This window comes from Sphaeramia orbicularis, chromosome 10 (assembly GCF_902148855.1).
Source record: "Sphaeramia orbicularis chromosome 10, fSphaOr1.1, whole genome shotgun sequence".
Taxonomy (NCBI): Eukaryota; Metazoa; Chordata; class Actinopteri; order Kurtiformes; family Apogonidae; genus Sphaeramia; species Sphaeramia orbicularis.
Window position 1 is genome coordinate 30411207 of NC_043966.1, and position 15299 is coordinate 30426505.

At 40.0% G+C, this 15299-nt stretch overlaps 3 protein-coding genes across 5 annotated transcripts; 2 read left to right on the forward strand and 1 right to left on the reverse strand.

The window, feature by feature from the left end:
- The first annotated feature begins 729 nt into the window (after positions 1 to 729).
- LOC115427185 (heterogeneous nuclear ribonucleoprotein A/B-like) lies at positions 730 to 4516 on the forward strand. The gene is given in 11 exon segments (XM_030145636.1): positions 730 to 872; positions 1298 to 1521; positions 1950 to 2118; positions 2210 to 2324; positions 2327 to 2367; positions 2452 to 2583; positions 2689 to 2776; positions 3039 to 3092; positions 3095 to 3190; positions 3300 to 3385; positions 3810 to 4516. Coding segments are annotated over 9 exon segments (975 nt in total). The 5' UTR covers positions 730 to 872; positions 1298 to 1312; the 3' UTR covers positions 3371 to 3385; positions 3810 to 4516.
- Positions 4341 to 9255, reverse strand: phykpl (5-phosphohydroxy-L-lysine phospho-lyase). Its single transcript, XM_030145629.1, has 13 exons — positions 9032 to 9255; positions 8803 to 8921; positions 8536 to 8695; positions 8374 to 8448; positions 8201 to 8288; positions 7996 to 8112; positions 7809 to 7891; positions 7505 to 7730; positions 7044 to 7198; positions 6049 to 6138; positions 5767 to 5900; positions 5316 to 5360; positions 4341 to 4987 (listed from the first exon to the last, which is right to left on the reverse strand). The coding sequence occupies exons 1-12, from the start codon at positions 9088 to 9090 to the stop codon at positions 5317 to 5319; spliced, it is 1350 nt and encodes a 449-aa protein (XP_030001489.1). The 5' UTR covers positions 9091 to 9255; the 3' UTR covers positions 4341 to 4987; position 5316.
- Positions 9256 to 9363: 108 nt separating this feature from the next.
- LOC115427184 (protein FAM53C-like) lies at positions 9364 to 14954 on the forward strand. Of its 3 annotated transcripts, none has more exons than XM_030145634.1 (5): positions 9364 to 9672; positions 11577 to 11826; positions 11923 to 11983; positions 12111 to 12898; positions 13592 to 14954. In XM_030145634.1, exons 2-5 carry the CDS (start codon positions 11743 to 11745, stop codon positions 13829 to 13831), a joined length of 1173 nt encoding a protein of 390 aa, XP_030001494.1. In that variant the 5' UTR covers positions 9364 to 9672; positions 11577 to 11742; the 3' UTR covers positions 13832 to 14954. The 3 variants fall into 3 exon arrangements, with proteins under 3 accessions (XP_030001494.1, XP_030001492.1, XP_030001493.1); XM_030145632.1 differs by having other exon boundaries at positions 9375 to 9672; positions 12066 to 12898; XM_030145633.1 differs by lacking the exon at positions 9364 to 9672 and adding an exon at positions 9679 to 10521 and having other exon boundaries at positions 12066 to 12898.
- Positions 14955 to 15299: the final 345 nt, after the last annotated feature.

The window sequence follows — 15299 nt, forward strand, 5'->3', positions numbered from 1 at the left end:
CAAAGGACATTCCATAAAAATTTTTAAAAATGCATCTGAAAAAACTGTTGCATCATGATGTTTCCAATATTGGCACTTATTTAATAAAAAACAAAACAAAAAAAGCTTGTACTTTGCTGACATTTCCTAGGTCTCAGGAGGTTAAAGCAGTTTACAATTTTCTCTGTTTAGTACCAGACAACTTTAACAAAAATAAATGAAGATATTCGTGAATTTGTGCTTGTATCAATGATAAAACATTAAGTAGAAAAAGAGCATATAGACTACAGGGCTACTGATAGTTGGACAGATGCAAATCTTTGTGGTTGAGATTTAGGATATTTTCTATTGGTCTACACTTTTATGTTTGCCCAACCCTCTGTTGCACTATTGTTGCGTTTGACTACGTTTCTTTCTTTCTTTCTTTCTTTTTTTTTTTTTTTCAGATCCAGATGAATTCCATAAACTTAACTAAGCTACTAAGTCGGATACAACGACTGACGTTAAGAGATATCATTTTAAGTACAAACTAAGCTCTTGTTCATATGTTACGTCTGTATAACTACTTTAAAATGCCAAGCAGTGAATACCACCTCTTCATTAGCAGGAGAAAAGACAACCCAAGTTCCTTCCTGTGTGTAAAGGGCGTTAACGTTTTCTGCAAAGAGAAGGCAGTGCGTGCCTGATTGGTCAGTGCCTTAAATGACAGTTTTGATCATCCAATCAGATGACGCCCTCACAGAAATGTCATTTTTTTCCCTGCCGGTTCTAGAAAACCAACCACGAGTTGTCGTCGTGTGGGAGAATCCATCTTGAAGAGAGCTCTCCGGTTGTGTGACCAGCAAGCAGGTTTTCGTACTTGTTTAGCCTTGGCTTTGTCAGTATAGTGTCAAGTAAGTACCCTAATTGTTCTATTGAGCTTTGTGTAATTTGTGTGGGAGGCGTGTGTAAAATATTTGTACTGAGTAGAATACACGGCCTGTGTTGCGACGAGCACGGCCTCCGCATTACGTAACTGCAAATTTGAGTTGTATAGTACAGACTGGTTTTATCAGTGTGATACAGATGGGCACATTTTTCTAATCGCTCCTGTAGTTGTAATGGGCGCAATACGTTGGGCGGTTATAGTTTCGTGTAGGGGAACGTTACTGTTAACCGTTTCTTGGCACTCCGAAGTAATTCAGTGTGAATGTATGGAACGGGAGCGTGCCGGCCAAAATGGTGGGAAATGCATGTATTGACACTGTGGAAATGGCGATGCGTGAAGGATTATATAACCGGCGGGGTTTGGAGGTAAAATACCTTTCATTGTGCTTAGGTTCAATCGTGCAAGATGTCTGAGATTGAGCAGCAGTACATGGAAACATCAGAAAATGGCCACGAAGGCGAGGATGAGTTTAACGGAGCCGGTAACGCCGAGGAAGGGAACGACGGCAGCGCCATCTGCGAAGAGGGCGCAGGGCCCGACGCCGACGGGAATTCGCAAAACGGCGGCACGGAGGGTGGCCAGATCGACGCCAGCAAAGGCGAAGAGGATGCGGGGTAAGTTAAAGACGAAATAATGTGAAACGTGAATTAAACCGAGAGCTTTAGTAAGCGCTCGTGGTTTCCCATGTTTCTTTGTTCAGCCGGCCTTTGTTGGCGCCATGTGCAGAGCGGAGGGGGGATGGGCACCGGAGCAGAGATCACATCTAAATTAGAATGCTTTATAGGATTCTGTGGGCAAATTATGTCTATTGTAGTCTCGATGTAATGATTTTCATTGTATTTAATTAATGTTGGAAAAATTGCCCGAAGCTTCACTAACGTAGATCCCTCACATCACCGGGTCAACAGATGTTCGGGAACAGTGTGTACATTTACACCCCCCACGCTCAACAACCACCCCACCCCCCATAGCCATATATAAAGTTGGCGTAGCCACACTGACTGTAATTCTAAACATGTCCTTTCCCTCCTTCTCTGGTTAGGAAAATGTTTGTTGGTGGTCTCAGCTGGGATACAAGCAAAAAGGATCTCAAAGATTACTTCTCTAAATTTGGTGAGGTGACAGACTGCACCATAAAGATGGACCAGCAGACAGGCCGGTCAAGAGGATTCGGCTTCATTCTGTTTAAAGATGCAGCCAGTGTGGACAAAGTAAGTGGAGCAGCACTTCTGCTGAGGATTGATGAGGTACTTGTATATTTGCAAAATGGACAATCTGCAGTGACAATTTTTCTTTTCTCAGGTCCTTGAACAGAAGGAGCACCGGCTAGATGGCAGACAGATCGACCCCAAGAAGGCCATGGCTATGAAGAAGGATCCAGTCAAGAAAATCTTTGTTGGAGGCCTTAATCCAGACACTTCAAGGAAGTTATTCAGGAATACTTTGGGACCTTTGGAGAGGTATGCTGTTTAATTGATTTGTCAGTGTGTGGAGTCCTCTAGGCTTGTAATGTTTAGGGTTTAAATCATTTTATTTTTGTTTAGATTGAGACAATTGAGCTTCCACAAGATCCAAAGACAGAAAAGCGGAGGGGATTTGTATTTATCACATATAAAGAAGAAGCGCCTGTCAAGAAAGTGATGGAGAAGAAGTACCACAATGTTGGTGGAAGCAAGGTAATTACACAAGGTTTCTACAGGTGACTGGGAATAATAAACTCAGTTTGACTGTATTTTTGCAAGGTATTCTATATTCAGTGCAACTTTATTGTGCTTTTGCAGTGTGAAATCAAAATTGCCCAGCCCAAAGAGGTCTACCAGCAGCAGCAGTATGGTGCTCGTGGGTTTGGACGTGGCAGGGGTCGTGGAGGTACGGGCCCAGCACCATTTGTTAATCCACAAAACTTAACACTTGTGTTGCTTCACTTGTGTTTTTTGATTCTGACACTTAACTATGCATATGTGCAACTAAAGTACTATTTTTATAGTAGGCTGCTGAAGGTACAAAGGTTCTTTGCGCTAATGTGGAGTCTGAGATGTAAATTATCTGAAATAAAGAACATTTGTAATTTATGGCAGTCTCATGTGCAACTTGTGCTAGTTTTAATTCAAATGTTGCATGTTCTTTTTAGGTCAGGGTCAGAACTGGAACCAAGGCTACAACAACTACTGGAACCAGGGATACAACCAGGCTATGGCTACGGACAACAAGGCTATGGATATGGCGGCTATAGCAACTATGACTACTCTACTGGTTATTACGGCTATGGGGGATACGATTACAGTAAGCGATAAGTGCCCCCAGGGAAAAGAAAAAGAATGAGAGAAACTTTATTTTCTTGGTCCTCCTTGTTGTACAGAAGAACTCAGTCCCTTTTTCTCTTGTCCTCCAGACCAGGGCAATACAAGCTATGGGAAAACTCCAAGACGTGGAGGCCACCAGAGTAACTACAAGCCATACTGATCACACGTAGTGCAGGTATGCATTTTTGCATCATCCGTGGTAGTATGAGAACATAGCTGTGACCATTGGTGCCTTTTTGACCCCAAAGATCTCCATCTACTTTAAATCCATTCAAGCATTTTGGTGGGGTTAAGACAGGCCTGTGTTAGGGTCTGATCATTCCACCTGTCGGCCATCTTAAAATGCATCTCTACAAACACTACTTGATCAATAAGGGTTGAGTTGGTGGTGGTTGAGAACAAGAATAAGGACAGTTTCACCTTTCACCAGGGTGCTAGGTGCAACAGTTAGTGGTCGTGTCCCCCCTCCCTTTCCCCAAAGTATGTTTGTCCATTCACTGACCTGTCAAACTCATTCATACACCTGTCTGTCTTTGTGTAACTGCATGCCATATTTGGTTTATACACAGTAACGTTAAGCACCGTGTTTTTCTCTTAAGGTCTAAAGTAAATAAGAAAGAGATCCATGGTCTGACCACAGCGAACATGGGCTCTGGCTTTCCTTTGGAGTTGGCAGAAATTTGGACTCATGCTCCATTTGTACAGATCAAGTGAGGAACTGGGGAAGCAAATGTCACTTTTCCACTTTTTATTTTATATTGTTTTGTGTCCATTTACATTTCCAGTGATGGAAGTGTTATTTTTACTGTACTTTTTGGTACCTTTTTGAATCTAATGTATTGTATGGTTGTATTTTTACATGTCTACTGGATTTACAGATGAGCAGGAGCAAGAGCTTTTAAAGCTCACAAATAAAACAATTTTGCTTTTTTTTTTTTTCTTTTGGTGTTCTAGATCTTTAGTTATTTTCTCCCGTGCTGAGTGTTGGATGCGAGTTGCATGGCTTCAGATATGGGTTGAGACAAAATAAGGGATTTAAACTAATCAAAGGGTTCATTGTGTGTCAAGTGAATGTGTGCAGATGGCCTAGTAGACGAAGACAACCAGCATCTTTTTTTTTTTTTTTTTTTTTTTTGCTTTTAAGGAGATTCTTTCCCCATCATGTCTGCAATTTTAAGTGGCTTTACTAGTATTATACAACTGAACGCAAGCCTGTTAATGTAAGAGGGTACTCCCTCTCTCACTGGAAACTCATTCCTCTAGTGTCTTGGGCAAATTGGTAGAAATAAACTTTTGGTTTATATTACACATGGATCTTTTTGTTATTATTTGTAAAGTTAATGTTAAATGTTTTGTACTGTTAAATGGCTTGCTTGTTTCGTCTTGAGTAATGTTAACACCTCTACAGATGCCTATTTGGAAAGCTGTGGGAGTGGGCATCGCTGGCTGCAGGATAACTGGCTGAGTGTTAATGCTCACCCCACTAGATGTGAAATTGCGATACTTGAGCATTATTGTGAATGTGTCCAGGAGTTTAAAATATTGGTCTGGTAAGTTATCTTAACCATACTGTGTACTGACAACATGTTGCTGATCAGTGTTGAGTGGGACTGTTAAAATATTGCTACTGTTAGTAAAGAGGATAAGAGTCAGCTTAGGAAAAAGTAAATGTTTATTGATTAAAAGTTAAAACAATTGCAGAAGTTCATTAATGTCGTATGAGCTGTGTAATTTTCATTGTCCAGGTCAGTCGTGCTGTAGCAGGCACCACGTGGCACTGGGGGGGAGAAAAGAGGTGATGTTTAATTTTAAGCAGTAATTTCATTTATTAAAACTGAGAATACACAGCCACCAGAATACTCTTAAATCTGAGCCTCAGTGCAAAGCTTAAGTGTTAATTTATTTCAAAATCAGTGTTTGTAGGCAACAGTCCCCACCAAGGTCATTTTTGAATGAAAAGCTGCAACATGTTCTGTCAAATGAAATGAATGAACTTGTTTGATCTAATGGAACTTTTAAGTACAGACATTCTACCTCTGAACTTAATGAATGTGACCATCTGACAATGTCTGATGAATTAAACATTTTCTACAGGTTTAACAAACCTTAGATGTCTTCCTTTTCCAGTTTAAGGTCTTTGGCTTTAATGTCTGGTATTAGGGGAAACAAATGAGAATATTAATTGTAAAATGAATGTCAGTTGGACATCATAAAAGTTTTACATCTTGGTGTACACAATACCATTGCATTCCAAATTCCCATATGATATATGACAGAAAAGAAATGTGTCTAAGTACATAGTATGCAAAATGCAGTGTGCCGGAACAAGAGATCATTGGAGTCTATCAAACTAGTCATACTCCTCTGCATCCAGTAGGTGGCAGCAAGAGGGTTGAGCTTAAAAAACTTTATGAAGTATGTCCTCATTACATGCATGATATATACAGCCTCGTGTACTTTATAAAAAGCTGCAGGCCCTACTAAAGATAAGTAATCTGGGACGCAGCCGTCACAACCTCATAGGTATGGATGTTCTGTATTGATGGTGTTACTAACCTGTGAGGATGTGATCAATGCTCTGTACTACATGTTCTGCATCCTTCATACGGAAACACATGGGAGGTTTAAACTTCAAGATGTTATCCCAGGGGCCATCTGTGCTGACACAGATTCGATACTCCTCCTTCAACCTGATGTAATATGAACGTTTTCACACCATTAACAGAGATTGCATTATGTTAAACCGAAAAACAATCATAGACTGTCATCTTTTGACAGGCTTTAGCATAAATTGCAAAACAAAAATCTCAAGTTGTTGCTGATATGGAAAAGATTTACCTCTTCACAACATATGCTGCTGTTTTTGTAGCAGGAGTCCTCTCCTCCCTGTTGGTTACGAGCTCAATACCCACGAACAGTCCTACACCTCTGTAAGATGAGAGAAATTTACTAGAATAGAGCACAGGGGAGTTTGCATCCCATTTTTCTGACAGAATGGTCTATTTCTGGTTACAGGACATTAAATGGTAAGAAAGCACAGTTGTAACAGATTCTACTACCGTATCTGCTGTGACAAAAATATCTTTCCTATGAACTACCTGCAAGCATTTGTTTTCTAGAATTTAACAAAATGAAGTTAATTTTCACTTAAGATATTTTATGTCCTTGCAACTTTTATTTATATATATATATATATATATATATATATATATATATATATATATATATATATATATATATATATATATATATATATATATATATATATATGGACTTCAATTTTAGCAGCCAATTATTCAAATGTACAGTTAAAACTCAAAGGATTATTTGTAGGCCAAGAAGGGTATGAAGCAACTGACAAGGCAGTTTGGAACTGTGTAATACTTGTACATACTTTATATTTAAAAGAATCTGCAAAATGAGATGGATCAGTTATTGAAGTACAAGATGAGAATGAGGTCAATTTTTTTTTTTCCTGATTGTAGGAACCACGGACTGTAAAGAAAACTTACAGCTTTAAACACCTGAATTAGAGCAGCACGAATGCACTAAATACTAGCTTGAATTATTTGATAAATTAGCACAGGTTGGATATTTCACCAACTTTTTATTTGCTTATGTACTACAGTCACTGAGATATTTAGATTAAGAATTTTCTAGTTTCTGAAACCAAAAAGTCAAATATAGTCCATTTCTGACAGTGTTGAGTCTTCTTTTTAGAGGTTGACATTGACTGATTTATCGGCTGTCTGCATTTCTCTGCTCTAACAGATTGATATAATTAACCTTTTAAAAAAGCCATTGAGTGAGCAATTGTAAAACTGTTTCTTTACCTCACATCTCCAATGATGTCATGTCGTGATTGTAGTTCTGTGGACAGTCCCTTAAGATGCGCCCCTACTCTCACAGCGTTTCCTCTCAGGTCCTCTTTCTCTATCACATCAAGGACTGCCAGGCCAATTGCACAGGATACTGGATTCCCTCCAAACTGCGTGGAGACACCAGAGGTTTCACCACTGTACGTCTTATACTAGAATAAATACAAGAGACCTCCACAGACTACAATATGAAAGTAACACAGGGTGTATAAAATATCTTGATGATTACCAGCAGACTTTTTTTGCTGTAAACAAGTGTAGATAAACTAACATTCTGTGGTGTTAGTGGTGTAATCTATTTTAGAATATAAAAGGAGAGGGACAGCCTTTACTAATGGATAAAAAGTATCATTTCAGATAGAGATGCATAACCTGAAGGACCATTTATTTTTACATTAATTCTACTGTTCAGTCACCGTATTAAAGTACTCGACTCCATTGGCGGTAAAGGCTCCGGCAATCTCTGCTGTGGTTGCCACACATGCCAGGGGATGCCCATTGCCCATTGGTTTGCCCATGGTCACGATGTCAGGACAGAAATCTTCCCCCTGCAGCTGGAAAGCCCAGAAGTGACTGCCGACACGTCCAAAACCTGTCTGCACCTCATCTGCCACAAACACTCCACCAGCAGCGTGCACATACCTGTGAAGAGTTTGAAAGAGAGTAGTCGTCGATGTCTGTGTGGGTGAGCAGTGACAGAATCTGAAAATCCATACTTACTCTGCAACTTTAGCTGAGTATCCTTGAGGAAGAATGATTTGTCCTCCAACACTCGGTAATGACTCAGCAAAGAAAGCAGAGATCTACTTGAAACAAGCAACACATAAATGTTATGCATTGGCCAAAAACATCATCATCATTATTATTAAACTCAGTGGAGTTTTCATGAGACTGTATACAAATGTACCTTACGACCTTTCCTGTGTACTTCCTCTATTAAATCTTTTACTGTATCAGCATATGCTTTGCCTGGGTCAGGGTTATTTTCTTTGTATATGCCTCTGTAGATGTCCGGCAGCGGAGCCTAAGAGGTTGAAATAGTCTTTTAGAAAAGCAGGAGTTCACTGTTTGTCATGGGTTTGTGAAATGATGGTCAGTGTAAATTTACACACCACATGAACCCATTCTTTCTGTCCTGCCAGTTTCCGGAACTTGTAAGGACTAATGTCGATGAGGGACATAAGATGCCCGTGGTATGCACTAGTGTAAAAGGAGAGTTGCATTGTAACTGGTGGGAGTTTACCATTAGAGGGGTTAGTATACTTCATCAGAAAAGAAATCTTACTGATCAAGCACAATGACGTCCTCATGTTGGGTGTACTGCTGAGCCAAGCGTAGTGCCAGGTCGTTGGCTTCTGAACTGTGACAAAACAAATGCAAAATCATTGCAATGGCACTTCAAGGGAGTATATTTCAGGTTCTAATGTCAGTTGACTGCAGTGCTTACCCAGAGTTAACAAAGTAAAAGACACACAGTTTGTCGGGCAGGGTGGCAGCCAGGCGGTCTGCATACATGACGATATTGTCGTGCAGGAATCGAGTATTTGTGTTCAGGAGATCCATTTGTGCTGCTGCAGCCTTAGTAATACTGGGGTGACAGTGGCCCACTGCAACAGAAAACACGCAGAATACTAAAGACCTTCTACCACTAATGGGCCTGTGTATAACTCACTCTTATAAGTATTCATATGGTGCTGGATATTAAAGGGTTGACCATGGTGGACGTTACTGATGCAGTCCAAGTACTGCATGCCATTTTCATCGAACAGATATTGTCCCCGGGCTCGGACTATTTTCACTGGGTCGCTTGAGTAGAAGAGTCTGCACGATTGCCTGCAATTCAGAAGATACATCGACCTTCGTTCTTAGCTATAAACTACAGCAGCTCTTTCAGCAAAAACATGTTAGCTAACAAAAAAACACCACAGTACTGTTCCACGTACCCAATCAGCCTTTTCCTCATAGCGAGTGTTTCCTCTTTCCTGAGTTTTTCGACCTCCATATCCTCCTTTCCTTCTGTCTTTGGGTAACTTTCATTAAATTTAGCTGAGGTGTCAACTGAGAAAGTACGCAAAGTTATACCTTGTAGTAAACTGAAATTTAGTAGAGCTTGGGTTCACTACGCATGCGTGATTCACAGTGCATAGACGTAAAGTAGTATTTTCCTATGACATATTAAGGTGGGACAACCATAAATATACATACATACACATACATTTATTTTATTACATTACAAATAACAGAAAAATAATTTTACGTTATTAATGCTTAAAACTAGTCAGTACTTCGCTGTCGCCTTACGTAGAAGAACCTAACTGTGGGGCGCTTAATGGAGCGAGATTAGCATTATAACTATGTAACAACGCGTATTTCATTTGAATATGCACGCAATATAAAGAGGGTATCCCCAAAAATATTCAGGGAATTTGTCATTTATGAGTTTTGCAGTATTATTGAACATAACGTAGTTTTAAAGTAGAACTGTAATAATGGTACGGTCCAAAGGCTATAAATACTCCGCTTAACTCCGTCCTAGCCGGTGCTCTGTGTGCAGCTTCGGTTGCTAAGGAACCACTGAATGCAGGTAATACATCAGGACAGCTGTAGCAAGCTAGCTTGCTAACAGTCTGCGTAACCAAGCTAACGCCACGACTGATTAAGATATGCATTAGCAATTTTGCTGTTATATTTTCAACGCCTTTGTCATTTTGTAGTTTTATGGTAATGGTTGCGATCTGGTACAACGATAATTCATAGCAAGCCGATAGTATGTAAGCAAACTAGCTATGGTAGTGTTTTTGTTATATCAGCTTAGAAACAGAACTGGCTAATTACTAGACTTACTAACACGGGCTGCATCGTGGTGCTGAGCTAGCGTACTTCTGTATTCATTTAGCCAAATCCCACATTGCCACAGACATGCAGTTGCTCTAATGGGAAACGCTGGAAATAGGTGTATAATTGTCTGGCAGAAATATTTAGAAAGGACAAGCTCTACTTCACTGTCATAAACGTATTCGATTGTTTGGTCGCACATCACTAAAGACGAGAAGTGCCCTTGGCCTGGTAAATCCGTCTATGGCGTTAATCAAAGTTTTAAAGTAGATTAGCTGGGGTAGTCTGTTAGAGAAATAGAATAATTCATTCGTGGTGTCGTTCCATTTGTAGGCCAGATTTAAAAGATGTTTCACAGTAAATATTCTTTATCTCTGTTCTTGTCTGCTGATTAACAAACTGAATAACTCCTTGGCGTTCAAGGCTCTTTTCGGAAGTGATTGCTGTCAGGAGAAAGCTTGTACCCTGTGCTGTTGAAGTAGCTCATCTTCTGGCATGTGGCTTTGGGCTAGCTATGTAGCACCATGTTTGCCACAAGGAGGAAGGCCCTAGAGGCCACATCTGACTGTCAAGTGTGAAATCATTGCCACGGAAATTAGTAAGACACAAAATGTCGTCAGAATTTTTTATGTTTATGAAGATAAATACATTTATTGTTTGATAATTTTTGTAATATTTATGCATTTTTTAGTAGTGTCATCAAGTATTCTAGTGTTTGTGTGACTTGTGAAGTGTTGGGAGAGGGGGAAACTAATGTTGGGTTGTAATACACGAGATAGAATTTGTATTTTGTTTTACTTTTAGTTTCAGTTTGTGGTTTACACTTTTATAGACTTGGTCTCTAAACAGCTGGGTCAAGGTTTCTGTGTTTTCTTAAGGGAGTCAGTGCAGGTTAATCTTCAAGTGGATTCAGTTACCATTATGATAGTTGTCAAAAGCATACTTTGTGTTATTTGCATGTAAAGTAAATATCTGAAGAATACATATTTATTAAACAGACACAGCCTACTTTTGCTTTGTATTGGATATATATCCCCTCTAGACCTGGTCACTGTTCCTTTGTCCCCCCCTGCAACGATACCAGGGCATGCCTCCAACCCCTATCCACATTCATCTTTCACACACTTCCCCCATCCTTCTCCTTTTCGTCTCTCCATCCCCCCTTCCACTCTTTTCACAGCCCACAACTTGTGTTGAATTGGACCCAACTGACTTTGATTGCAGTGGAAGTACCCCAAACGTTATCCCTTTGGACTTACTTTATGCTTTCTTTGTATCCCACTAGTTCATGTTTGTAGTCCCAATAAAGTAATGGCCATGTGCATGATGGAATGTGAAGTGTTTCTTTGTTCTGAGTCTCCTTGCACCCATGTGTGCTACACTCTGCCATTGTGAATGTGAACTTCTGCCTCTGCCTTTCAGATTGAAGCAGCACATAGATCCCAGTTTGAGTTTCTCAGAAATGTGTTGGTACACAGGCATATTTATTCATGTACTCCTCTTCTGTAGGCTTTTCTGCTCTACTACTTCTTGTAGATATGTTATTGTTTATGTTTTAAATTGTCAGTATATTAGCCACTGTTTAATGACTAGTTGTAGTTGCATTATCACTGACTTTGTTTGATACCAACCTGTTCTCATCTCCCCCTTCAGGTGCCATAAATATGATGGTGGGATAGTGACAGAGTTGGTCAGTCTGGCTGGTTGAGGTGTTGAGGGGACACCACAAACCAGGCCAGGACTCTGACAAAAACTTTTGCTGCCCTCAGTATATCTCCTCCTCATCTCCATGTCAGTCCCTTAAGTCATAGCTACAATTATGGTGACTCTTATCACAGAGCAGCTCCGTAAGCAGAGTTTGGAAGAGCCTTATCACAAGGCTTTCTCATTCAATGTCAATGCGGTGAGTTTGATACAACGCTAATTCCTGTCTTATAACCTTTGATTCACCTAGTTGTGTGGATTCTGGTTTCCAGTTTAAATTGTATTTCTCTTACAGTCTTTCCCGGCAGTGGGCTCCAGTCCCACAGTTTCATGGACTGCTTGTAGACCAACACAGGGTATGTTTATTAAATTAGGTGCCGCTTTTTGCCACATAACAAAGAGGAAATCTGTCTGATGTTTGTCTATTGGCATTTTCAGAGACTAGCTCAGCTGCACTCTCATCATCCAAAACCAACCTTCCAGATGCTTCCAGTGGGATAGACTCCCAATGGACTCGCTCCAGAGTTGGGGAACTGCTCATCAGACCAGAGGCGTCAAACACCGGCAAGACTTTACAAAATTCCCCTCCCCCACCTCCTCCAAAACGCCACTGCCGTTCCCTCTCTGTCCCTGAGGACCTGTCTCGCTGCCGCTCTACCTGGCATCCCAGTGCATTCAAGGTTTGGACCCCAGTCAGACGTGGCTGCCACAGTGGAGAAGTATCCGTTTCAGCCTCTGGAGCGAGCTCATTGCCACTTTGCGGCCCAAGTTCCTCTTTTACTTCTTCTTCCCTAAACTCTTCTTCTAGTCCTACTTTCTTTAGCTTAGCACTGTCCTCTGACTCACCACTACCATGGAGCTTCCCATGGGACCCCTGTGATGCATTGAAAGGACCCTGCTCTTCCTCCATTGCTGCCCCTTCTTCCTGCTCATCTTCACCTGCACCCCTAGTTTCTCATTCAGTGCTGCAGCGCCGCTTCTCCCTCTCCCCTGTTCAAATTCAGAATACCACTGTGGTACTCCAGCCCCCTCAACCATTCCCAGCTTCAGGTCTTACGTATGGCTCTTCTGGCATGGAGCACCCAGCCCTGTCTCCATCTCCCACTTCTGCCTGCAGTACACCACCGTCTTCAAGACGCAGCCTGCATCCAGTGCTGCCACGATGCCACTCACAGCCCTGTGACATGCGCAGACCTCGCTTGAAGAGGCGTCATGACCAAGATGCTCTACCATGCCCTAGACCAGGGCTTGACTTCAGCAAAATGACACAGGTGATCAAAAACACACTGAGCTCTTTGCTTGATTATAGGGTTTCCCTACATGAAGAATTATGAGGTAACCACATCAAACTTCAGAGTTTTTCATAAACATTGCACTCAGTCATTTGTAACTACATATAGACTGATGTCATTGTACTGTACTCTTTTACCATATAGAAGTATTGCTTTTGTGATTTATGTTTCATTCATCTTTTTATTGCTTTTTTGCTTTTAAAACTTCCAATAAATGTTGCCTTCATTTTAAACATGCTTTTAGATACTTTTAATTAGCAGTAAAATCAGTTATCATACTGTAGCATCATGTTGTCATTTTTATTTAATCAGAATTTAAAATAACTTAAATTTGTTGCTTGGGGTGGCAGGGTGGTACAGTGATTAGCACTGAGAAACGATTGATCATTTACTAAAAATGAATGAAATATGTTGCTTATTACGAACTTGAGCCAGTTCCAACTTATTGTAAGCCAGGAAAAACCCTGTTAAAGAATATGCTATTTGACATGATAGGCCAGTTACTGAAAATTGAAATTAATATTGCTTACTTCATTCTACTACCAGTTTCTTGTTAATGACCATTTAGTTTCCAGAGTAAATGCTGTTAAAACTGTCACTTGCTTATTCTGGTTTCTGTCAAGTTACTCCTGCTGTCCAACCACTACTAAAGGTGCTTCTTCTTTCTTTTAGATTGGCAATGTTGGGACCTTAGTGTGCAGTACTGGAGGCTGCATAGTTCCCACGTCTTCCCAGGCAGAGCAGCACATCACCTTTTCCCCTGTTGAGTTCCTTGGACGTGTGAGCATCGGGCCACTTAGTGAGAGCGAGGAAGAAGATAAAAGAAAAAAGACTGCAACCGATGAAGGGCAAAATATGTTCTTTGAAAGAGACTGCACAGAACTGGACTTGAACCTCATAGAAGAGAACTGACCACTTGTTGGTGCTCTCAGTGTGATCACTGCTTTAATCAACATGTTAAGCACACCTTCAGGCTTTGTGCGCTTTACTGGCCGAGTCTTTGAAAACTTGCTGCCCTTCAAAGACTTATCTGTCCTGAGTTCATGATCAAGAACCAAGCACTTAGGAGCTAATATCAAACTACAATGTTATGATTGTAATACTTGAGCTAGTTTCACAAAAAAATGTCAGTGCCTGTCTATTGAACAAACCATAGTAAAATGTGCATGAACAAAGTTTTCATGCACACAGAATTTTGGCTCCTATTTCATACTGATCCAATGCTTTATTATTAAAGATTGGTATGCATTATATCGTCATCAAAGAACAGTATATACTAAAGTAAGCAGAATGTTAATATTTCCTCAGAAGTGATTTGAATTAATGCCAAAAGCCAATAGTTAAATGGATGAACATGAGCATTGCTTGATCACAAACTGGAGTAGTCTATTTTGAGTTGGGGTTTCTGCATTTGTGGGCTGTTAAAGGTTGACAAGATGTTCCATGTGTAGCTCTTTTTTTCTTTTACAAATCCAAAAGTAAAATACTCATCTTATTTGTAAATCCTTCCTTTTTGGTTTTACATGACCTCTCCATACCCACATTTATTCTCTCTGCTGTTCTGTGATTCTCTTTTTCCATTTGAAGCAACTCTACATCATCAAATAATTGTTTTTCTTATTTTTTATGGAAAAAGATATTAATGCTTGTTAACAGTAGTAATGGTGAGACGGTAAACTGACCATGCCTTAAGCTTGAAATAGAGTTTGTGGTGCTCTGGTCTTCTTTTCACAGCCAGACATTTTTGCAGTCTCCATAACTGATTCAGATATTTTTGGAATGGATGGAACATGCACTAATAGTCAACTAAATAACTGAAACAATGCTGCAGCTGGAATCCATAAGGCACAATGTAATGTACTGTTCAATGGTTAGAGAGTACATGTCTGGCCAATTGTGAGTGTATGTGATTTTGCAGTTGTGATGCAGATGATTGGTGGCCTTTCAGAAATGATTTTCATGTGTTTTCAGATGGAAATATTCCTGTTGCACAATTTATGTACAAATAAAGTTTAATAGAGAATATTTTTTTCCCAAAAAGTGTTTTGATCTTTCATTAAAATATATTTTTAAAAATCTTGCATGAGTATAAATGTATAATTGTGACACCTGGTGGCTGGTTTCAGTATGATGTAACAAGTTGCAGAGAAATGTGCAGTAGTAATATTACGCAGTATGTGCCTGCAAGTCTTAATCAAAAAGTCAACGATAGATTCAATTAAATCCTTTTTTTAATGTCATAAAACTTTATTCAGCGGTTCAAACATCTACAAGAGTAACAATAATATGTAGTGTATGGGGATGCTTCTTTGGAAAAGAAACTAGTGCAGTTTTTTATACAGTGTAGTTGGATTAAAGTGTGCTTACACGACGCACAAGT

Bases quoted from the DNA above. Each gene is read 5' to 3' on its own strand.
- phykpl (XM_030145629.1), bottom strand. From the start codon at position 9,090: ATGGAGGTCGAAAAACTCAGGAAAGAGGAAACACTCGCTATGAGGAAA. The intron at 8,922-9,031 runs GTACGTGGAACA...TCTGAATTGCAG, and splicing joins ATGAGGAAAAGGCTGATTGG to GCAATCGTGCAGACTCTTCT. The intron at 8,449-8,535 runs GTAAGCACTGCA...GTTTTGTCACAG, and splicing joins TTTTACTTTGTTAACTCTGG to TTCAGAAGCCAACGACCTGG.
- LOC115427184 (XM_030145632.1), top strand. From the start codon at position 11,743: ATGGTGACTCTTATCACAGAGCAGCTCCGTAAGCAGAGTTTGGAAGAG. The intron at 11,827-11,922 runs GTGAGTTTGATA...TTTCTCTTACAG, and splicing joins TCTCATTCAATGTCAATGCG to TCTTTCCCGGCAGTGGGCTC. The intron at 11,984-12,065 runs GTATGTTTATTA...TGGCATTTTCAG, and splicing joins TGCTTGTAGACCAACACAGG to AGACTAGCTCAGCTGCACTC.